This window comes from Centruroides sculpturatus, unplaced genomic scaffold, assembly GCF_000671375.1.
Source record: "Centruroides sculpturatus isolate CEXI.00-Female unplaced genomic scaffold, Cexi_2.0 scaffold2364, whole genome shotgun sequence".
Lineage (NCBI taxonomy): Eukaryota > Metazoa > Arthropoda > Arachnida > Scorpiones > Buthidae > Centruroides > Centruroides sculpturatus.
Window position 1 is genome coordinate 1 of NW_019386773.1, and position 25,994 is coordinate 25,994.

Genomic DNA, 25,994 nt, shown 5'->3' on the forward strand with positions numbered 1-25,994 from the left:
AATAAATAATATAAAAAATTTGTTACTAACTATACAAACAGTTTTATTTATAGAAAATGAAACAAAGAATAAGAGATTATGTAACTAAACTATATCCACGTGATAAATGCATGCCAATAAATTAATTGTGTGAATGTTTGATAATGAATAAATGTCATATTTTTACAATGACTATTTACAATTGTTAAAAAATTATTAACTTTGGTACAATAAAATGTCACATTTGCTTGAGGTTGACTCAAATGGAATTATACATTTTCTCTCAGCTTCATAAATAAATTATAGCTTTTACACATTTGATTTCTTCTATAATCAGAGTTCAAATTCATTCCATTAAGAAAGCTTGTGAAACGAATCAGACAAGAGGTTAAGTACATAAATTTTCTAAAGATCTGATTTGAAGTAATAAAAATCTTTTCAATTCTTTAAACAAATTAATGTACACCATTCATTCTCATATAACAAACAATTTTATAATTTTATAAACAATTATACAAAAAGTTCACATAATAAAACCGATTTGGTGTCAAACAGACAACGTACATTTTGAAATGCATTTGATATGGAAAACAAGAATCTTGGCTGCAATGAATGTAAATAGGCACCTATTTAAAGAGGTATTTCTTTTTTCTCCAAGATTCTACCATTTTAATTTATAATATAACAGTCACTTTTTTTTGAGCATTATCCCACTCAATATATATATAATATATATATATTACAGCGACTTCTTTCAAACATTTTTGCTACGGCAACATCGATTCCGTTATCATAACCGATTCCAGATCCAGCTGGACAATTTCTTACCCTGTTGCTCTTACACTCAAATCTATAAAAAATAATAATATCATCATTAAATTGCAATTATAACAAAAAAAAACTTTTTCAATTAAAAAAAATTATACTCACTTTTTACACTTTCCATAACAATCTTACATAACTGGACAAGGCCGAAACAGCGACCAACAAGAATACTTTCTATAGTGTCATCTTTTTCTAACAAGCACAAAGAATATCATAAGTATTTTCTAACATCTTGAACTGCTTAATATTTTAAAATCAAATAAAAAAAATCTATAAAATTTGCATTATAAAGAATTGTATCTACAGATAATATTACATTATTATATTGTTAAATTTAAGGGGGAAAAAATCATTTAGAAGGGAAAAATAAGTTAATTTATCTACAAAAAGTCTTAATGATGTAACCGATGATGTGTTTGTTAACCTTAAAGATTATAGATTCATATTTTTCCATACTGTTCCTTTTACAGATCTTGTAAAAGTATTTTATTAAATTATCTAATAATTAATATTACCAACAAATTTATAATAATAATAATTTTATACCTACTTTGCTTTTCTGCTGAAATAGTGTTTCCTTTTTCGTCTCTAAAAATAGAAAATAAAATACATTTTACGTAACTGCAATAAAAGTTGATTTTTTTTTATAAATTAAACATTTTATAAATTTAAATTATGTAAATTAAATACTAATTTATTATCTGTGACATTTAATTTGTGTGGTGATTTATGTAGTTTATTCTCATGACTTGCCAGGAAGTTGAGAGCATCATCAATATATTTATAAATTGTAGTAATTGAACTTTAACAGTTAACAGATAAGTTTGGAATTGAGAACAATATTAAAATATTGCAATATACTATTTGTTTGCATTAAGGAAGTACATAAACAGAAATCAAATACACGCCTAATAATGTATACTAATAATCAGTTAATTGAAAATCTTTGAAAAAAGATTGATTTTAACAGTTTATAAAATAGAATTTATTAAAAATGTTTTGAAAGTATTTGTAAGTGAAATTTTAAAAATAAACTATCCTAAAAATTATCCTAGCCCTAAAAATAAAATAAACTGTGTTTACATGAAGAAACAGCATATGAAATTATACAAAATCAGATGTACTGTACAGTACATACTTTATTAGGCTACTGTATTACATGGGGTGTATTTCAGGATACAATACCACACAAATTTATACATCATGTTTAACAATTTCTGTTAATTTTGACTTTTTGAATATGGATAAATTTTTATTTTAGCCAATCTGATGAAATTCTTCCCAAATATTAAATTCAGAGACTCTCACAAGACTTTACAATAACAAACTGAAATATTTAGTAATTTATATTATGTTTTAATTTATCAATAACCAGATATTCCACTACTTTATTATATAAACTGTCTCAAAAATTATTTTGAGAATGAATTACTTTATGAGAAATTCAAATTCATAAGAGACAGTGTATCTATAAATTCAATAAAGCTGAATCTAACAATAGCCATTCCAATAACGTTCACCTAACTGATATTACACAATCACCACCTTTTAAAATAAAATAGAAAAAAAGGAGCAACACGGATATTGAAATTAATATGAAACTAAAAATGTAAAACAAAATTTATGAAAACAGTATACTGTAATACATTATTGACAATGCTGGATTACGTTTGCAGCAGAAAACGAAAGAACAGGTCTTTTCTCAGCATAAGTTTGAGATTAAAGTTGTTTTATGAAAAACTTTGTTCTGTAATTTTAAAGTTTGAAGAAAATTTAAATTATAACAGAACAAGTTTTATTTGGTTCCTCAAAATCAAATATAGATTTTGAAGTAATAGTTCTAATAGTTTTTTTTAACCAATCAATACATCTTCTGTTGATGAGAAATGTTTCTTAAACAGAGCACTAATGTTTTCAACCTAATACAATAGGCATATTCAAGTGTAACTGAATTTAAATGTATTTTCAAAAATTTAACATTTTAATGACAGAATGTCCGAACATTTTACATTTAAATTTAAAACAAAATTATTAGATAAATTATCAAATAAATAATATAATAAAATATATTAAATAAACTAAAACAATAATGATATAAATAGTATAATAAAATAAAATACAAAAATCATCCAAGTATAAGGGTAGGTGCAGACTAAAAATTTTTATATTTTAATTTTTCTTTTATGTAGAATTTCCATTCAGAAGCTAGTCCATCTACATCCCTGGAATTAATACAACCATCCTTTAAATTACTTTTACAGATTTCAACTTTTTCTTTGTTCATTGCTAATGAGGGGAATGCATGGCCCTAGGAATAACCACTTCATTCCATTTAACTATATAGTCCTCTACTTGGCCATACTGGACAAAACTGTGTTGAAGTGTCCATTATTAATGTCATACTTGTTCTCCTTAAGTCTAATAGCTAAATTATTTCTTGTGATCTCAATAATCTTTAATTCCTAATTGCTGATTTTCAAATGGAATTTTATAAACTCTCACTTTATCTTTTTTAAACCTGTCTTTATCATTTCTCAGAATAATATAACATATAAATTAGGAGCTCTTTTGTAAACTATTTTGGGAGTGTTTTTTGTCCAACACTTATTTCATGATGTTCTTATTATAAGTGAACTTGGCGACTTTAAATTGATTTGTTTGGTTTGATTTTGCCTTTTTCATATCTTCTAATTTCCTTGATCCTGTCTAGTACATTAGAGCAATATAAATATGCTTTTCTAATGATCTAATGAGTGTGCAAAAAGCGAACAGTTTGTGTTTGTATTTGTATGGGTCGTTTGATTTAGCTGGAATGTATAGTGGACTATGTGTTGGTTTTATGTAGATACCCATTGTTATACAATCTCCTTTCAACTGAATGTCTATATCTAAATAATGTATCCAAAAAAAGTGTAGCAGTTAATGGTCTCAAAAAGTATGACAAAGGTGCACCTTATAATCATGAATATATCATGAATATACTGTAGTAGCCAATCTAAAACTTCTGAAAATTTAATGTAGTGGTAAAAAAAGACACAAAACATCAATGAAAAGGTGATATGTATAAAAATAGTGATTGTGAATTAGTTTCTTTTTCAATAATTAAAAGTTGTTTTCAGAGTTTACAGCATATTTATGAAATTATTGTACATTGTACGCACCCGAAATAATCATACAGATTGCAACCAAGACAACATGCTAATTTTTACCAGTATAACAGGTTTTAAGAGGAAATGTCACCAATGAAGTATAGTATTTTGTAAAGCAGTAGACAAAAAGGAGCCAAAAATCACAATAAAAACTGGTTAGTTGTAGTCAAAAGGATTTAACTGTTAAATTTGACATGCTTTTATTTTTAGTACATGAAAATCAGTGTTTCAATTTAGCACACACTATTGTAAGTAAAACGAGTGACAAGGGATAGCATTTTTCTTTCAGTTAAAATTCAGAACAACTATTTCGGGAAAATGAACAATGCAGGAATGAAGAATACAGGACATATGTATGGGTCCTTATTTGGGATCAGAGAAAACAACCAATAGATGTGGGAAAACAATTGATATGAGAACAATAGATCCACTATAATTGCCAAAGTTCACTGTAATTTGCAAAGAAATTATCATTGTAAGTATAAATTCATATACTTTTTTCTATGGTATCATTCTAGCTCAGAGAGAGTGTGTGTGAACACTTTTACTGGTAGCACTTTTTTTAAACAGAAATTTTGTATGACTCCTAATTACTGTATTTTTTTTTTAATTTATTGGTTCTAATTATACAATAGTAATACAGCATGGGACTTGGTTCACCTTTTTCTGTTTTTATTTCATATTTTATTATTTGAAAAATTTTTCATGCAACTTCTTTGGGATTGCATACCATCGCTGTTCAGAATGTACAAAATTATATGCAAAATGACTAGTACTGGTAAGTGTGACAAGAATACCTCCTGAATATTCACAATATAAATGTTTTATTTATAACAACAGTATAATGTTATTTTTAAAGTTCATGAGATGTTAAAATGTAGGCTGAAAATCATTGAATTGCAATGTAAAAACAATGACAAAGAAAATATGTCCAAAACAAAAGATACTATTAATTTTAATAATCAAATGTATATAATTAAAGAGGAAAAAGGATGTCATCAGTTTCTGACAATATGACTTAAAACAGACATATTAATATAGAGAATATAAAAACTAGGGAGTGATGAAAGTATGACATTACATTGGAGATAAGGATATTCTAAAAACATGATAAACATATTTGTACATATTTGTTTTTTGATGCATAGCCTTTAAGTAGTGATAAAAAATATAAATTAACTGATTTCTATAACTGGACAAACTTCATAAAAAATTTTTATTTCAAGTATAAAAACTCTTGATTATCCATGCTAATTTGTGCATGGGTGTGCTTGGAAAACCAAAATCATTGATAATGTAAAATAGCCCTCTAAACTATAAAAAAAACTATTTAGAAGTTTTAAATGAACTATAGAACATATACAGCTCAACTCTTATAACACAATGCAAGTTTTAGTCCCAAGTTTCATAAGCTGAAATGTACAATTAGTCAAACATAAAATGTAGATTTCTTCCATTTTCAAAAATATCACAAAAATTTAAATTTTACATTTTACGTATAATTCTTACATTTTTTCCAAAGTAATGTATTTTAATTTTAAGACTAACAGGATATTTTTTTCAAATCTGCTGTTTAAAGTGCCAACTATATCTACTGTAAAAAAACATTCGAGGGCTAACAACTGACTTCACTTCCATCTCTTAGAATTGACAGTTGAAGGAGGAAAGAAAAGCTGAATGTTGCTTATAATACTATGTCATTTTACAGTAATTCTAATATGTTGACAATGCACAAATAATCAGGAGCTCAGCAAACTACAATTAATCAACACAAGAGAAAAGAATAACCTCAGACATGAACTATTTGTTTGTATGTATGTATGTATGTATGTATGTATGTATGTATGTATGTATACTGTATATATTTTATAGAAGTGATAAAAATAATATAATTTATAAAATAAATTACAGTTTGTAAGTTGAATAAAAATGCATGTAAATAAAAAATTAATAAATAAAAATTATATGGTTATTTAGTTTTAATCAGAGAAAAGTGCAAAACATATGAAATATCAAACATTTGTACTAATTCAGGACAATTAAAAATCTACTTATTTAAAACAGTAAAAATTCGTTTATTTGACTTTCACAACAGACTTTTAGTGAAAAAGTTGTATATTAAAAACCCATATCTAAATACATACATTAAAAAAATAATAATAATTTTACTTACTCTCTTTCTTTTGACTCCATTAACAACTTTCTGAGAACGAAGAAACCGACCTGAGTAAAGAGAAAACTGATAAAATTTAAGCTGGTTGTTGTTTTGTCATATATCATAAATAAATAATTATATAAATAAATATCTTAAAATATGCTATATTCAAAATTAATTAATTATAAATTTAAGAAAAAAAATAAATAAATAAATATTGTTCAATGAAACTTCTTTTAACTGACATTTTATATAACTTATCCTATTTTATTCTATAATTTAGGTATTTCAATTAAATATTTTTTAAAATTTATATTTAAAACATTAAAAATAATAAATATATAAATGATGTTTATAAAATTATTTAACAATTTTCATAAATGAGTGCATGCAAGAACCTGATACATAGTACAAGTAATAATTTGATAGAAGTTTTTGTTTGATACTATGAAACACAAAGAATCTCTTGTAAATTCCAGTAAATATATGAAATAGTTGTTACTTTATAATAGCTTTATTGAATATTGTACGTTTGAAAATCAGCATATGCCCATGCAAGAACCTGATATGTTACACTAATCACTGTCACTGCTGTACTCACGATATTGGAGATTCTATTGTTAGTTTTCCCTTTTGATACTGGTGGCTGCTTTTATATGCTGTGCTTTCTGAAAATGCATAAGATGTTTATTCCTGCACATTTTCCTGAAAACTAGGAAGCTAGAGACAGTTTTATTGACACAAAATCCTGTCATATTATTCTTTTGACACAAAGAATTATTCACTTCTCAGAGTTTGACAATTTGGAACCACTGTTTCAGTACAGTAGAGCCTTGATTATCTGACCCCCGATTAACCGACACCTCGGTTAACCGACTGTCCTAGTCGGCAAATTTCAAATGTCCGCTAGTGATGTGGCGCTACAACATTTGGCTATGTCTTGGCTACTTTAATATTATTTTTGTGTGTTTTAGCTGGCAACACTCATTCAACCATGAAAGGGAGCCAGTATTTAAATGAGGCTTAATTTTCTAATTTTTAACGATACAATAGCGAAGATTATTATTTTAAAAAAAAATTTATAGGCTTAATGGAGAAAAATTCAACACGAAGTAGGTTAATAGCAATATACTAATATACTAATTACATGGGATATAATAATATACTACACTAATAATGGATTTTTTCATACTTTTTGGTTATCCGACTTTTCAATTATCTGACCAACCCCAGTCCCCAATTCGGTCGGATAATCGAGGCTCTACTGTATATAAACATAACAGTGTGCCTCCTTTTTTTTCTGTGACACCAAAGTCACAGTTGTAGTCCAGTAACACATGACCTGAATAAGGAAACTTATGCTTAACTTCTTCCGCTAGCTGTACATTGTGCACAATATGGTACCATACAGTCACAATATTGTTTTAGTAATCTGGCCTCTGCACAAATCCAACTACGCAACAAGTTTGTGTCGTTTTTCCAAAGAGAAGTTATCCTACAAGTAGCTAAGAACACAAGATCCTAGTTCCTGTAAACTTTTGCATGCACAGATGCTTTATGATATAGCATGTTCTTGCATATCCTTGCTGTGAATTTTACATCCAGACAAGCTGATTATACACTTTATGGACAACTGTCATTATTAATGTTACATTGTTGATTTCAGGTAAGCTTTACCAATAGGTGGCATCCATGTACTGTACAGTACAGACCCTTAGCTCAATGTTTTTTGAAATATTACATATCAGGTTCTTGCATGTACCCACAGAAATATTAATTACATAAACATAAAATTTTACATCATTTTTAAATTTTATTCATTTAGTACCAAGAAATAAAATCTTAATTACACTAATTACACTACGATTTATATAAAATACGATTTAATACAATTAATATAATATATGATTTAAATAACTCTTGTATTAGTCTAATTCTAATCTTGTGCATTAACTACCACATATATCTGAGTGCTTGTCATATATGTAGTTAGCATTTACATATATAAATGGTATCTTTTATTCAATGTTTATTGTAACTGAAAACTGCATTATATATTTTTATTAACCCTAATATGACTTGTAAATTAAGTAAATTTAAATAATACTAAATGTACAGTGAACTATAGAAAAACAGAACCTTCATAACAACAGAAATTGAAAGAAAAAAAATTATTATTATTACTTTAAAAAAGTTTTCAAAAAATAACAGTATGTCTGGAATATAAGAATGAAATAAAAACTTTCTTTTAAATGTTAACCATATATTAAGATTAAAGGCAGTAAAAGCACAAGTATCATGGAATATTTTAGCAATTAACCTGTTATTAATATCTTTTACTTTTGTTTGTTTTCTTTATCTGCACACCATAATTGGTTTGACATAACTTTTGGTTTTAAAATAAAACTTTTTGATTTTGTCTTGTTTAAATTTTTTGGATTGTTTCCTAAACTATGAAACTTGTTTTTTAAGTCTTACTCTGTTTTCAGAAAAATATTTTTTCAACATTCTAATACATTAAATTATAATACATTACAATTAATAATTTTGTTTTTTACAATTTGTAGTTTTTTTATACTTATTTATTTAAATTAAGAGAACTTTGTCTTGACCCTTGAACTTGGCCCAACTTCCTGTTCACTTTGCCCACTTGTTCCCAACATACACTATTCATGAAAAAAATTTCATAATGATTTGAATCACCTGAGGTCAACTCCTACTTGCTTTGTTTTCCTTCATTTTGCTGAACTTTCTATGGTGTGAGCAGCCTAACACGTTATACCTTGCTTGCTTAATCCAATCCCCACTCAACCCCCTGCTTGAACTGATTCCATTCAGGCTAACCTCCTTCACTTCACTCACTTATTCAAAAACTTCATGACAATTCATTGATTTCTAGTGCTACTTTTCTATTTTGTTTTCTTCGTGATAGAAAAAGCAGTGTAATGATTTTATTTTATATAGGCCTATATATAGTAGATATGTAATGAATTTAATTGAAAATATACAAAAATTTTTCAATATTTTCAAGATTTTTCACATATTCCACATCTTAACAATTTATCTCTCTTAGTTTTGTTGACTTTCCATCTTTTAAGAACCAAGAAAACTTTTTCTGTGCCCATTATGGATTTGGCCAAATCCACAACAGGGAAGGCTAGGTGATGAGGTGTGGGCCCAACATAATCAAAACAAACTGTCCATATAAAATTCTTGGGACTGCCTGTTCAAATTTAATCCTAGGTTCTCAGAGTGGTATACTGATGTCATAACTACCTTGGCCATTCGACCACAAATAAACTTAGCTAACAGTCACAATCCAAATTATATAAATTCACTAAAATTACAACAAATTTACTACTTAAGTTAAATTTTCATAAAGGTTAATATCAAATTCAATTGAATTTAATTTTAATTCAAAATCTTCGACACTATTTAATAGATGAAATTTTGTATCAGCTCAAATTAAAATAAAGTATTCATTTGCTTTCTATGTGAAAAGTTTTCAAATTAGTAAATCACATTTGAAAACTTTTTCCGAATTTTCTCGATTAAATAAGTAAATAGATATTTTGTCTTCATTTTATAAACATTATTTTCCTTTATTTTTCATATGTTTATTATAAAAAGAAATATTAATGTCAAAATATATTTTACTAGCTGTTACCAATGGCTTCACCCATGCAGATTTGCAATTTGATAGAAATAACCCTCCCTTGATACTTCACTAAGATTCTCAATGTTAGTTGTTACTATAAAAACAAAAAAATTGCATCTAAAATAGTACAGTAGAAGATGTTGTTCAGGTTAAACCTTAACCCTCTCCCTCTGCAGGGAAATTTCAAAAAATCTCTTCTTATTGTGCATTTTCATGACGTACCCCATGTACCAAATTTCACCTCTTTAGGTTCAGCGGTTTGCTCTGTGCGATGATGAATCAATCAGGACATGTAATTTTATATATCACAAGTTCAGACACATGCACTGCATATCTCGCCATGTGACTGCGCCGCACAGTTACCTATCTTGTATATGTACACGTCTTGCCCCTCACCACCCACTGACACCAAAAATATAATGCTTACCTAGATAATATCTTTTAATTTATATAAATGTTTAACGGAATAATATACAGCCTATGGCCACCCTGAAGGTCGATTCTAAATACAGTAGAGCGTTGATTATCCGAAATATCATCCGAAAGAATTCCAGTCGGCAAATTTAAATTTTCGCCAGTGCTGTGGTGCTGCAATCTTTGGCTATGTCTTGGGCTACTCAAATATTTTACGTTTTTGATACTAAATTAACTTCTGAAGTATAATTTTTTATTGTTTTTATATTTTTCAATATATTTTTTTGTTTGTACAAAATAAAAAAATAATTTTTAACGATACAATAGTCTTCGTTAGGCTTAACATCGACGAAAATTCAATGCAAAGTGACAAGCAATGGAGAAAAATGTCAAGATGGGATAAATTAATATATTTTTTCGTACATAATCGGTTATCTGAAACATCGATCTTCCGAACAACCCCAGTCCCCAATTGATTCGGATAATCGACGCTCTACTGTATTGGTGAAAGATTTTTTGAAATCAGATAAGTAGTTTTGAAGATTACCTCCTACATCCAAACTTACAAACTTTATCTCTTTATAATATTAGTATAGAAAACATTATAATGCCAAATGACATTTTTGGTCAAATTGAACTAATCATGCCATACATATAAACACAATAGGCTAGAATGTAGTTTCGAGAATTTCCTGAAAATGCCAGTAGATGATGGTATATGCCATAGAGCTTTGTATTGCCCCAAACAATTCCGGAAGTTTCTGGCAGCAAGACAGTGTCAAGCATCAGTCATTAGAAGCATGCAGGCCACAGATTCAGTTGAATAATGAATTGGGAGATTTGTTGGCCAACATGGACATGGATTCCGATTATCAATTGTCATGTACTGATGTTTTGACCATGGAGAGTGAAATGGAGGTTAGTGTTGCTTTGCATTATCTTTATCCTAAAATATGACTTTCCACGTGTTGTCAGCAGGCAGTCACTTCTTTTTCACCAATTAAATTAATTTTCTATTGTAATTGAAGTAATCACAATTGTTTTGCATGGAAATGAATTAGTTTTTGTGCATAAGTTAATACGAGAGTTATTCTAAAAGAAAAGAACATTTTGATATGATGAGCTGCACAGTTCTCCCACCACCCCACTGCTGCGTCATGGACCTTCCCGTTTTTTTGCGCCAGTCTGACACTAACAGTGAGCCGCAATGATCGTTTACTGTTTATAGTGTAACTTTGAAATGTGTGACAAATTAAAGATCCTGTCAAGTGTGAGGTTCATAGTGTAATATGCTTTTTGAATGAGAAAAAAGTCTGTCCTATTGAAATTTACAGACAGATAACTGAGGTTTATGGTAACGTGATGAATGAAGCTTCAGTTTGAAAATGGTGCATCATGTTTAATGGCGGGTAAACGAATATTCATGATGATCAATGCTCAGGCTGACCTTCAGTTGTGACTAACGAACTCAAATCAAGCATAGAGGAAAAAATCCAACAGGATAGATGTTTCAATATAGATGGACTAAGTTTGTTCCTTCCTGAAATTTCAAGAACAGTTCTTTATGGCATTGTTAGTGGTGATTCGGGCTACAGAAAAGTGTGCCAAGAGGGTTCCTCGACTTTTGACAGATGGACACAAACAAAACAGGATGGAAGCTGCACTAACTTTTCTCAGTCAGTACAACAAGGATGGCAAGTAAAACAGTAACAATGTGGTTCAAAAACCACATTGTTACTGGTGATGAGACCTGAATTTCGCATAAAACGCCAGAAACAAAGTGCCAGTCAATGGAATGGCATCATTTTGGATCCCAACAAGACCAAAAAAAGCCAAACAAATTCTGAGCACCAAACAGGTTGTGACTACAGTGTTTTGGGATCAAAAGGGAATCCTACTCATTGACTACATGCCTAGAGGGGAGACCATAAATGCAGTGGCCTATTGTCAAACCCTTCACAAACTATGCCACGCCATTCAAAACAGCAGGGATTGTTGTTCAGAGGAATTGTGCTTCTTCAGGATAACACATGTCCACATGCTGTTGCATTAATGAACTTACTTCAGCAGTTTGAGTGGGAAGTTTTTGAACATCCTCCTTATAACTAGGACTTGGTTCTGAGTTATTAACATTTTTTCCCAAAATTGAAGGATTTTTTGGCCAGGAATCACTATGGAAGCGACAACAAACTGAAAGAGGCTGTTAATGACTGGTTCAAGAAGTTGACATTAACCGAGTGCGCATATGGCAGAGAAAAGCTGGTGATACACTATGACAAATGTTTAAATTTCTATAGTAACTATGTAGAAAAATAGTTAAGGTATCATATTGTGTTGTAAAATAACTTTTGTTTCATTATCTTAAATAAAAATATTTAGAGAAACAAATGTTCTTTACTTTTAGAATTAAGTGTGTAAACAAAACAAATCTAGCCTGGCACTATTTTTCCCATATTTACAAAACCTAACTACTAACTTTTCCTCAACACTTTAATATTTAAGGTCTACTATATCTGACATTCTTAAATGTGAAGGTAGTTAGTTATAATGATCACACACATACTCACTAGATACTTTTACTTTCTCAGCTGTTATGTACACAGCTGATAAGTATTGGAATTGTATCAAATTTGACCTACAAAGTATTTTGCAAATCTCATATTTCAGGATGGATTAATGAAATTTGGCTTGGTAGCTTGTAAGGGAAACTGATGTTATTAAATTTTGTGGTTAAAGGTCAAAAGAATGGAAAGATAGAAGGGTATCATGTGTCGTATCTCAAGAGGGATTGGACTTAATGAAGATTTCACTCGTTATCAGCATTTACAATTTTTTTTATAAAACTCATCTCTACCCTCAAAATTAGGTATTTTGCTATTTATAATAATTAACAATATAAAAATTTTTCTCCTTATAAAAAATAAAATCTCATAACAGATGACACCACACAATTTATTTAATAATAATATGATTAAAAATATAAAAGTTATTTTTTAAAATAAAATATCATAACAGCCAGGAAAATTATGCAACTTGTTGCATAACTTTCCTGGCTGTTAAGATTCCTTTCCTGAAAAGACACAAAATCCAGCAACATACATTGCTGCTTGATTTTGTGTCTTTTCAGGCTAATTTCGTAACAAATTTCGTAAGTTACAGAAGATCTCCACTTAGTTGAGGAGTTATAATGCAAGATTGTATTTGGTTTAAGTTATCTTTGGCTAACTTCTGGTATTTTCCACTTTTTTTTTTACTTTTATTATTGTCCCAAAAGCAATAATGACCTCAATCCATAGATATCACAAACTTATAAGTTGATATTCATATTATTTTGTATATTGTAATAGGTAATGTCCATGATTTTGTTTGTTTTTTATTTAATTGCCTCATGATTGTAATGTTTTAAAATAAAATTTAAAAATAAATGCTGAAAAATACATACATGCAAACCTCCAATGTATGATTATTGTTATTCTTTAAGGCCAAGATAGTACCAAGCCACAAAATACTGATGCAGTGCCTCTGAAAAGACTTCAATACAAAGTATGTGCACCATAATTCTTCATAAACAATGCATGTATGTATTCCATTCAAAAACCTAAAACAATAATAAAGATGTGCAAACACACATTTGATTACGAAATGTGATTTGGCAATTTGATTAAGTTTTCGAACTGTATTCTCTCAAAATAGTGTAAATGAGGCTTGACACTATCATGTCCCTTCAATTGTTGTTTTATTTTGTGTCCTGGCATTATTTTGTACGTCTGCTTTGCTTCATTAAGATTTTCTTAAAGTTTATCAACAGAATGTTTTGTTTTTTTTGTACATCCTCCTTCTGTTTCTTTTCCATAAGGTTTTACTATTCCTCTTGATTTTCTTCTGAACTGTCTTTCCATACATTTCTTCTCAATATAAACCATGTCAGAAACATTGATTGACCTTGTTAATGCCATCAGTTTTTTGTACCCGTACATACTCTGATTTATTACCATATTCCTTTAGCACATCTTGTAATTTAATCTGACATTTAGTACCTTAACATTCCCAAGCATGCCTTGTTTTCTGTCAAAAGTTTTCCAGATAAAGAAAAACCTCTTTTCAGGATCCACACTTAAAGAAGCCTGAATGACCTCTAGTGACAAAGATATTTCAGATTTAAAAAAAAAAATTTATTTCCAATAAATAGCTAAAGGAGCAATTTTATTCTCTATAGTAACTTTCTCAATGGGAAGAGTCCTTATACACTCAATGTCTACACAACTACACTTTCTGAAACTGGAAGAAAAAAAAGATTCAAAATGTAGTTGTGTAACAGTTCCTCTGGCTTCAGAAGAGAACCTGTGTGAAAAACCATTTTAAGAAATATTGCTGATGCTGGCACTAATGGCAATGTCTTCTCAAAGTGGTGTTTGCAGGCTGAAATGAAGTATCGTTATATATACTGACAAGAATCAAGTATCTTTTCCTCTTGGAGCCAATTCAAGACATTCTGAATGTGCTGACTGAGAACAATTTCTTTGAAGAAGAGCAACAAATTGCCCTACTCAAAGATTTTGATATCCCATAAAGATTTGTAAAAGATTCATCCCATAAGGCTGTCTTATTCACAGTCTTCATTACATCAGATTACTTTACCTTCCTATCATAGGAAGAATTTATAATTCTTGATTTTTCATACAAAGTATGAATGAGAGATTCCTGTTTGTGAAATTTATCACCAAATCTACCACAGAGATCAACACTGGAAATAATAAAATGCAATTGAGCTTTGTTGGTGGGCTTCTTTAAAAATGAAGCTAATTGGCATGTAAGTCATGATTGATGTAAACAATCCATAGTTTGTAGGTATAACATTCAAAAAATACTTCAAGAGATTGACATTGTTCAAATAATTTAGTACAAGAACTGCAAAGATAATTTTGCCCAATTCATTTAAAGCATGGTCTAGCACAAGCTGCAATGTTCTTCCTTTAGGATCACTAAATCAAGACACATACATTATTAGTGACTTGCAGGTCAGATAAGCTGCCATTCCTGTGGAATCATGGTATCACACTATTAGTGTCAATCTGTATATATATATTATGGAGTTAGGACAATGACAAGGAGTAAGAAAAATTCTCATTTTGAGTGAATGTAAGTTTACCTGTGGTGTAGAGTGAACACATTTCTATTCCTAATTTTCGTAGTATGGTATAAATAAAACTACAGTAGAGCGGCATTTATCCAAAATCCGATCAACCGAAATGTTGGTTAACCAAAAGCACTCTAGTCGTGCTGAATCAAACGTTTTTGATACTAGATTAATTTCCAAAATATAATTTTTTTGTTTTTATATTTTTCAATATATTTATTTTGTTTGTACAAAATAAAGAAATAATTTTTAACAATACAATAGCCACGATTATTATTTTAAAAAGTTTACATTAGGCTTAACATCGACGAAANTAATGATATGGTAAAATAATAAAATAATTTTGCTACACACACAAACAAAATTGCAAAGTTTCAATCCTACATTGTGTCACTCCAATGTCTAATGTCTTAAAATAGTAATAGCTATTACTACTGTAAGGAAATGCAAAACTTCCAAAGTGTTATAAGCTAAACACTCAATTTTCAGAAAATTGTTTTTTGGAAACACCTGAGGAGTGGGTCCTATTATTTGGACAAGAAGTTGTTTGTGTTATGGTCTACATCAGTGTTTCTCAACCTCTAACGAATTGTCGCCCCCTTCACTTCAAAATTCCAATGCCGAGGGCCAACGTTAATGCCAAATTCATACTGCATTGAATAGACTAGTGACTAGTATAATGTTATTTGTTTAATTATTGTATGATATAACAAATAAAATATCTAATTATTCTTAATATAATGTTTTACTATATTGCCCAGAAAATTGTTTTTTTGCTCCCAAAATATAAATTGTTACTAATCGCCCCTCAACATGGAAAAACGCACACATGGGGCGATATCGCCCCCATTGAGAAACACTGTTCTACATGCTCCCAAATTTCATGTGAATCAGAGACTCAAATGTCTGACCCCCTCTTTGTAAGTGAAAGTAAACCATTTTTCATTTTCAAATTAACCTTGTAATTTACCACATCTTCACTTACAACATAGTCTATCTGCACAATTTAATACAAATTAGCTTATTCAATAAATTAAAATGATAACAAGTTTTATTGGATATACTTGTATTAAAAGATGCTCATGGGTACCAAATATCTAGGTAACTAATTTTCAAATGACATAGTTTTGTACCTAATATTTGGATACAAAATAGATTAAAATTAGTTATTGATAAGATGTAAACAATTATTCCCTTCCAGAAACTGAAAAATTTGTTTCAATTAATTACTAGTAAAGATTTCATGATCAGTTAACAAAATTCATAATTTTTGTATGACTTGTGGTTTTTCACAACCAGTGAATTGGATACCTTTACTTTTAATATTCTTATTTAGTTTTGAATGTGTAGTCTTTATACATAATTGCAATTTACATAAAACAATTTTCCAAAGAAAAATTTATTATTAATTTCATTATCTAAATTTTTGAGACATACCACACAGTGCTTTTAGCAGTGGCGAAATTATGCATTACTGATCATGTAAATTAATTAAAAAAATTTTTTTTTTAATTTTCTAATTAAGTTGTTTAATGTAACAACTTTTAAAGAAAGCATTCACATAAAATCAATTGCATATAGCTATTTAATACAAAAAACCATAGCATTATTATTTTCTTTGAGTATTTGGTATAGAGGAAACTATAATTTATTTACATTTAAAATATTTTACATTTAGTATTTATTTATAAATATTTAATCTAAAAATTAAGTTTTGTTTCATTATTATATTAAAATTTATCTAATTATGAATATTCTTAACAAATACCTTGTAATTTTGTCAGACCATTTTTTCTATATTTGAAAAGCTCTTTTATTTTAAGATGTAATTCTTTTTCCCCTAAAATTTACGAAAAAACAAAAACAATTAACATCAAGTTATTTATATTTCATAAATTTATTGTTATTAAATTCATAACAAAAAACTAGTTCAGTGTTCTCCCATATAAATTTTTAGGCTGTTTACTTGCAATTGGCTGATACAGCAAACTTCCTTAGCTGTATTTAATAACAAATCAATACTTTTAGTAAAGTATTGATTTGTTATTAAATACAATAGTTCAATAGCATACTAGTCCATAATCCAGTTATCCTTAAAAAATAAATAAACTAAAACATATTATTTAATAGTTGGAAAAAATAGTAAGCTTAACAATCAACCAGCTAAAAGTAAATTGGGGAGAACATTTCTACCTCTATCTGCTTAGATTAATAATAATTAGGAATTAATTCAATTCTAAGATAATTTAGTAAACAATAAAAGAGAAAGTAACTATATTAGAAATAGAAATTAATTAAATACATTATATAATTATATGTTATTAACAAATGATCTCTTTTATTATTTGATTTTAAAAATATATTTATTACTACTTACTTTGAAGATCCCTGAATAATTGTTCATGTTCATAAGCTGTTTGGAATCTACAAAAAACTTGCATTCTTTCCTGAAGTTCTCTAAAAAATAATTTTTACATATTAAGTTTATTGAACAAAATTTCACTTTGATATCCTAGAANGCATCCACCTTTTCAAGTTCTAGCCCATCAATTAGTACTTGGGTGTTGTTATTTAATCCCCTGCTGATTATCATGTATTTTGTTTCTCCAATATTAATTTTGATGCCAAACTCCTGTAAGTCTTCTAGTGTTTGTCGTAAGTACCGTATCAACATATTTTATGTTGTTTATTATAACTCCATTAATTTTAATGCTTTTTTGAAAATATGGTCTGAATATACATTGAAGAGGTAATAAAATGCACCCTTGTCGTATTCCTCGTTTTATCTCTGCTTCGTTCAGTGATGTCTCATAATTTACAATTTCAGCCGTTTGGTTCCAGTAAAGGTTTTTTTTACTATATGCAAACCTTGTTTTTGAAGTAGCTGTAGTAATTTTGTATGATTAACTCTATCAAAAGCTTTTTTAAAATCAACGAAACAGAAATATGTATCCTGTTGGTAGATATAGTTCTTTTGTAGAAGAATGTTCGTACAACATATTGCTTCTCTGGTTCCTAGATTTTTGCAAAATCCAAACAGAGTCCTGTCTAGATTTTAATTTAATCATTGATAATCTTTCATTAAATTAGTATTGCCAAATGATTAAAAATTTAATTATTACTAAATAAAGCAAAAAATCACAATTTGCTGTAAATTCTTTTCTGAAGTAGTGCAATAAAAATATGATTTTTCCCCCCTTCCTTTCTTGTACTTGGAGTGGTGAATGTGAGCATAACTTACAGTTTAATCTCAATTGACAGTCAGATTGATATTTAATGTACAAAATTATTGAGTACATTTCAGATTTTCAAATTACAATTAATCTGTATGCCTTCATTATAACCAGGTTTAAATGAGTTTTTTCATTTTCAACATATCTGATTATAACATGGAAGAAAGTAAATTATTGAAATTTGTATCTAAGTTTTTGCTTTAAAATGTTTTGTAATTTTCATTTATAAATTTGTTTGTATATAAAAAGTTTTGCAGTTTAATTTAATATTTCATACTTAAATATAAAAAGAAAACTTTTTTCAAGAGAATTTATTTTAGGTAAATTAAAAATCATAGTTAAATGACTTCAGTAGAAAAAAAAGTATTTTACCTTTCATCTTTGAAAGATTTCTTCCGAGGATTTTGAGATTTTTGTTTATTTGAGGAACTGAAAAACTGATTGACTAGTCCAAACTCTCTAGCTATCTTTTTCCTTTTTAACCTTTCTTCTAGTCTGGTTGTGTAAATGCTAATTAAAGCAAGCTTTAGAGCTGAAAATAAAATTATATAATTGAAATTGTATTAAAAAATAACACTATACAACAAACCATTTAAGATATAATTTTTTTAGACTTATAAATATTACTTTATTCCAAATCAGTAATTTTANTTTCAATATATTTATTTTGTTTGTACAAAATAAAGAAATAATTTTTAACAATACAATAGCCACGATTATTATTTTAAAAAGTTTACATTAGGCTTAACATTGATAAAAATTCAAATTGAAGCGACACACAATGGAGAAATATTTCAACATGGGATAGGTTAATAAATTTTTTCATACATAATCGGTTATCCGAACAACCCCAGTCCCAAATTGATTTGGATAAACAATGCTCTACTGTACATATATATCTTGGAGAGATGTGTTGATACAAAAATATTAAGGGGTATGTCCCCTCTACCCCTTATGGATCAGTGCCCATGTATGACAAAGATAACTAATATATATTCACAGCAATCTGCATTTAGAAATTTCAAGTTACAATATACAATATTATGTTTCTAGATGCCATAGCCCAAATGGTATCTGTGAAAATGCAAGTGCTTCAAGCATGACACCACTATAAATGATGATTTTTCTGAATGTTTTGTCTGATGTTTTTTCTTCTATTTCAACAATACTGCATATTTTAATCTGTATTCTCATATTGAATGTTCACTTAATTGTTGAGTCACAAATATTGAAAATATGGAAGAAAAAGTAACAGATAGTTGGAAAAATAACAGACTTGCTGCTCTGCACTTGTAAAAAATCTGTACTTACTATTTCTTCATTACCATTTCATAAATCTGATATCAAAAAAATTGATTTGGTCTTTGCATTATTTTATTCAATGATCATCAGAACAATTTATATCACTAGAAGGCTTTACATTGTCAACTAGGAAACTTTGAAAATAGTAAGCAAAGTCATAATTAATTGTGTATGATGATTTGTTACTGACTGACTGATATTGGTTTGCAATAGAACTATCTCAAAGCACTCTCTTAAAGAGCCATGAATTGTTTTCAATGAATTCAGACATCTTCTTTTTAATGACACTGAGAATCCACAAAAATATCTACATGCATATCAGGTTGCTTCTCATAATTTTTTGATGAAAACCATGATAACACTCTTGAACTTTTAAGCATGAAGCACTGCTAGGATTACTGTTATCAGCTGAAGTGGGACTCAGTTTAGTCAAAAAACATTGCTGTGGCTTTTTGTTGTGTAAGTTTAATTAATATGACTTGCATCAGCAGATTGTGTATCAAGAGCATGCTTGCCAACATTACTTAGTGAAAATTACTTTTGAAAAATGTGAAACAAGTGTACAAAGGCCAGAAGACTTTTGCATACTTATTTCACATTCATCAACCATCCAAAAAATTCAGGGCACAGCCCTTTATCAAACAACCATAAATTAAATTTAGTTTGCTTTGGTAACATGTTTTTCACTAGAATCTGAAAAGTTATGAAGCATTTCTTTTTGACTGAACTGTTATTTAGTAACTCAACATTAAATGCTGATGTTTTCCTTAACCTACTCATTAAATTTTTATTTACACTTTGAATCATTGTTAAATCTCATTCCTGATTAAAATCATACTTGACAAATTATTATTTTTTAAAATTATGTTAAATCAAAATTGTTTAAAAAAATTCAAATTTTATTCAATAATGTAAGAGTTAAATCTACAGAGGCTCGTTTCCCATAAACAGGAAATGACGCCACAATTTTTAATTTCTTATTTTATAATGTGAAAAATAATAATAATAATAATGCAGTAAAATAATAAAGTTTCACATAAAATTAACCAAACCAAAACTCAGAAGGTTTGAAACTACTTCATCTAGCTCCAACACCTAGCATCTTATTCACTCGCCTATCGCCATTCTAGAACTTAAAACTTCCAAAGACTTATAAGCTAAACACTAAACTTTCAGAGGCCCAATTTTTTAAAATGCTTGAGAAGTGGGTCCTATTATTTGGATGGTGAGATGTTTATGTTTAGGGTTTTATTTGCTCACCGAGTTTCCTTCGAACTGGAAAGCTGAAAGTCTGGCTATCCCATTAGCAATAGGAACCAGTTTTGAATAATTTTTTAACAAATAATTCCAAATAACACATTTGATCACAATGTTTAAACAGTATTTCATAAGTTCTGTCATGTCAAACTTTTAAGTCTACTGAAAAACATCAAAATGAAAAAAGTCATCACAAAAAATTCCCCACAATTTCTGTCAGTCAATAAAAAAATCCCAATCTAGAAACGCTGGATAGTATTGCACAAAACTGCTTTTGATTCTTGATGCCACTTCCTACTTTTGTTCTCGGCCTTGCCGTGTGACGTCATGAAGTTGCTAGATGTGTGATGCACGGGACTCCCATTGTATGGAAGCTTGACATGTTGCTGTTTTTCCTGAAGTGTGATTGGTTATTCAATTTCACACTGAATGTTGAAAAAAGCCAAAATTTTATTGCCACTTTAATAAAAATATTGCCAAGTGGCAATTTTGGCACTATACAGCACGACCCTGTCTTAGTGACCACAGAGTGGAAAGTGTTAAAAATAAATATTTCTTTTACAATTGTTAAATTACATGAACTAATTTTACTAACAAATACAGAAATTACTTTAAATACATTCCGAGAATAACATTATTCAACTAAATAAAGTTTTTGTATTTTCTAAATTTATGAAATATATTTCTCCATAACCTCTCTCCATACAACATACATACAGTACTTGAGGTGTTATTTTATTAGACTAACTAGCAGACCCCATCATGCATTGTTGTGGCTCAAAATGTATCTATAAAAAATTTATAACACTTCCCCCGTAGTAGGGAATTTTTCGAAAAATCCTTTCTTAGTGTACATTCTCAATGTACCCTATTAGAACACAATCAAAAACGCAAAAATCCGCATCTAAAATAGTATAAATAGAAGCAGAGTTCTTCATGGTAAGCCTTAATCCTGTCCATCTCCCCCCCCCCCAGTGGAGGGAATTACGACATGTATATTATATAAAAACATGTGCATATTCGAATGCAACGTTGTGTCAAAATTTCAAAGGAATCGATAGGAACAAATGAACATTACATTTTTATTTATATAGATAGATAAAAGATGATCTACTTTAGTTCATCCTCACAGAAAAGCAAACTTAGGTCGTCATACTCGTAGCACTATCTGTTGGACATAAAAGCCTTAACCCTAGATGATATCTTTTAATTTATATGAATGTTTAACAGAATAATATACAGCCTATGTCCACCCTGAAGTTCCATTCAAAATATCGGATGAGTAGTTTTGGAGATTACCCGCTACATACAAACTTACAAACATTACCTCTTTATAATATTAGTTTAGATTTGCCAAATGCACAATAAACAAGATACTGTATAAAACTTTATTTTGAAGACTGGTGATGGGGTAATTTGAAAAATATGAATTTTCTAAATATTTATCTATAAATAACTTTATACATATAAAAAAAAAGATGCAACTTTTTTAAACTTTTTTCAACATCTCTCACCAATTAGCAATTATTCCACAAAAAACAAAAAATAAACATTTTTTCAAGGAGTGATTTCCCTCCTCAAACCATAATATGGCATGAACAATAGTTTTATGTTATGAATGAACTACTCTATTGCACACAATGTTTCAGATTTTCTAAATTTCCAGGTTTCCTAATCTCCCTTGTGAGACAGCTTGATTTAGTCATTGACAAACTTAGCAAGTTTAATTTTGATAGTTTACATCTAAAACTTTAATTTTATATATGGAATGTTTCTGGGTTTTAATAAACCTGTATTAAAATTCTAGTTATAAACTATATAAAGGAAAAATAATTGGTAATTTTTTCATTATATGTACAGTACAGTACATTAANAAATTTAGAATATAATTCATTTTTAAATAATTCTTACCTGTGTCAACTTCATCATCATCATTATTGATTACTAAATTTGATGTCAAAGATTCTGCTTCATTATCATATTCCTAAGTGAAAAAATTTTTAAAAATTATACATATTTTATCAACAACAAAACTTTTAATGTAAAATCAACAAACCTTTTCAAAGTCATCTCTATTTGGAAGATATCCCAATTCTTGTTGTTCTTGTGTAGTTAATTCTAACGGAGGAAGAGGAATGCTTAAACTAGGAGAAAGTGGTCCTATAATAAAATTATTATGACTATTATAAATTCATTCATTAACTGTAAATTATAAAATTCACAGACTATATTTCAAATTGATTTCAACAACTTAAAAATATTAACTACAATAAATTTTATATAAAACTTATTGAAAATATTGTTGGTAATGTGAATCAATGCAATGATAATAGAAGTGTTAATATAATGCAATGCAATAACTGAAAGAAATTTCATATCATATACAAATTTCACAGTTAAAAAATTATTCTCAAACAGAAAACATTGTTTAGGAAATCATATTATTATTCAAAATAATCCAATTACCATATCATGTAAAATATTGCAATAAGCATGACATCAAATTGAAAGATTTTATTTCTATTTTGTATAATTATTTATTTCTATTTTATATTCTAATTCATTTCATCAATCATAAATTTAACAAGTAAAACGGCAAAACCGTATTTGGGACAAGACTATGTCTTGGAGACAGAATCACTTTGATGCTCAAGGCAGGTCTCGTTCTCATTCTTCTTTGATATCACTGCGTTTGGGCGCGATCATTCAAACTTCACCGGCCACAACCACGAGATCGTCCATGATGCATCCTTGATGAAATTAACTTATCTAATTTCAAAATTTCTCTCTATTGCGTGTCAGCCCGGGTTGAATTTTTGTCAATGTGTAACGAAAAGTTCCCGGTTTTGAAAAAAATAATTGTGGCTATTGTATTGTCCGAAATTATTTTTTTTATTTTGCACAAACAATATACAGTTTAACCCAATTATAATGTCATCAAATGTAATGATAACCCTAATATAACATCAAATTTTTATCAGTCCTACGATTTTACTATACTAGATAATGTTAAAAAAAGCCCACTTGTAACGACATAAAACCGCTTTAACGTCATATTTGAAGCATTCCCAAATTTACAAAAGTAGATTACAAATTTTATTTAACCTAGAAGAAGCTACGTGTTCAGTCCTAAGGTCAGAGTTCACTTCTTAAAATGACTGTGGATGGTACTCTCCCCTACCCGACTTCAGTGGGGTGAGGTGGCTGTTTTGCCTGTTTGTAGAAGATGGTTGCCATTTTGTATTTTATTTTGACTCGATTCTCGATCCCCTGACTACCTACGAGTCTAGAATTTTTTATGCACAAATGATTTGGGCACCTAATACTCTGTGCCAAATATCAACATTTTACATGTACTCCTTCATACCTCTATGCTGATAAGAACGGGTGACAGTACGATTTTATAAACAAGACATAATCTTGTCAAAAATAAACTCTTATTTTTATAGAATATATTTATTATCATCTGACTATGTAAAAATTTCATTTGTAAAAATTTTTTATACTTATCACAGGCTTTCAAAAAAATTGCTGCCTTGCATTTTTCTATTCTCATGTATAATTTTTTTTACATGATTGCATGGGTGAGGCAGAGGTTTTCCACTATGACATCACTTTTCAATGCTATCAGTCATAGAGGATTCTCAAAATTGTCATAAGAAAATAATGATATCATAGATCTTTGTCAACTATGCATGATGTCATAACATGGAGGACTGTGATTCACTACACCCTTAAATGCTTATCTCCATAAGATAGCCTTCCTGCTATGACCTTCAAAAATTTAAATTTTTTTTGAAAAATCATTTTTTTGGTCCTTTGAGAAATATCTCAGCCCTCTCATCATTCATTTGCAGCTGTATTTGTTTCATATTAGTCCACATTATTGCAAATCTGGTGATATTTCCTATAAGATAAGAGTTAAAGACACTGTTTTTATAAACAAAACAATATCTAATAAACTAAACAATGTATGATCTTGAAATTTTACATGTGAAGAGAAGACACATCACAGGATTTTCAGAATTGTCAAATTCAAGGAATGGTAATTATGTATCGTGTAATTAGGCATGAAAAGTCAGTGGAAAATTGCCACTTTTCCATACATCCATGCTAAACAGAAACTGCATGTTGTCACAGGTTAATATATGGTCAAAATATTAGTCAGTCATACTACTGCTACAGTATAATATTGGTCAGATAATCACATACAAATTTGATAAGACATTTTCTTTTTCAACTGTTCATAATAATTTCTGATCTTGTTTATAAATAAACTTTTACCATAGGAAATGGACAAAGAAATTTGTCAAACAAAAATATGAATGTTTTGTGTGAAATATAATCAACTTTATAATTAGAAAAAAATTATTGTTACTAGTAAATTTAAAGTCACAATTATATCTTACCTCCTTCCATTACAGTATGGTCATGAATGTGATGTTTTTGTTCTATATCCCACGTTGCTTTAAAAGAAAATTAATAATAAAAAATTTTTTCAATAGAAAAACTTAAANAGCAATTTGTAAAATGGAAAGCAATTTATAAGTGAGAAATTACAAATAATTAGACAATTAAAACAACAACAAAAAATGAAGATAGATTTACAATTATAAATATATCCACTATTCCAAAGAGAATTTTGACAAAAAGTAACAAATTCCATCCCAGAAAATGTATGGGAAAATTTAAATGCACTTCAGCTAGAGACAAGAGAGAATTAGGTTAGCATTAAGTGGAGAAAAATGTTTAAACATATTACTAAAATTCGTAATGCTGAAATTTTAAATGAAATTCAACATGGTTTTCACTACCAAACAAAAAAAATATGGCTGATACCTGAATATATAAATGTAATATTGCAGTGGGAATATCAGCACATATC

At 28.7% G+C, this 25,994-nt stretch overlaps 1 protein-coding gene and 1 long non-coding RNA gene across 2 annotated transcripts; both read right to left on the reverse strand.

Annotated features, from left to right (window-relative positions):
- Positions 1 to 451: 451 nt before the first annotated feature.
- LOC111615748 lies at positions 452 to 6,212 on the reverse strand. The gene is made up of 4 exons (XR_002755130.1): positions 6,127 to 6,212; positions 1,355 to 1,392; positions 910 to 996; positions 452 to 829 (listed from the first exon to the last, which is right to left on the reverse strand). It is a non-coding gene; the product is annotated as an uncharacterized LOC111615748 (long non-coding RNA).
- A 5,967-nt stretch (positions 6,213 to 12,179) lies between these two features.
- On the reverse strand, positions 12,180 to 25,619 carry LOC111615750 (transcriptional adapter 2-beta-like). The gene is made up of 7 exons (XM_023357187.1): positions 25,519 to 25,619; positions 23,166 to 23,269; positions 23,021 to 23,093; positions 18,923 to 19,082; positions 17,695 to 17,774; positions 17,086 to 17,157; positions 12,180 to 12,298 (listed from the first exon to the last, which is right to left on the reverse strand). The coding sequence occupies exons 1-7, from the start codon at positions 25,526 to 25,528 to the stop codon at positions 12,180 to 12,182; spliced, it is 618 nt and encodes a 205-aa protein (XP_023212955.1). The 5' UTR covers positions 25,529 to 25,619.
- Positions 25,620 to 25,994: the final 375 nt, after the last annotated feature.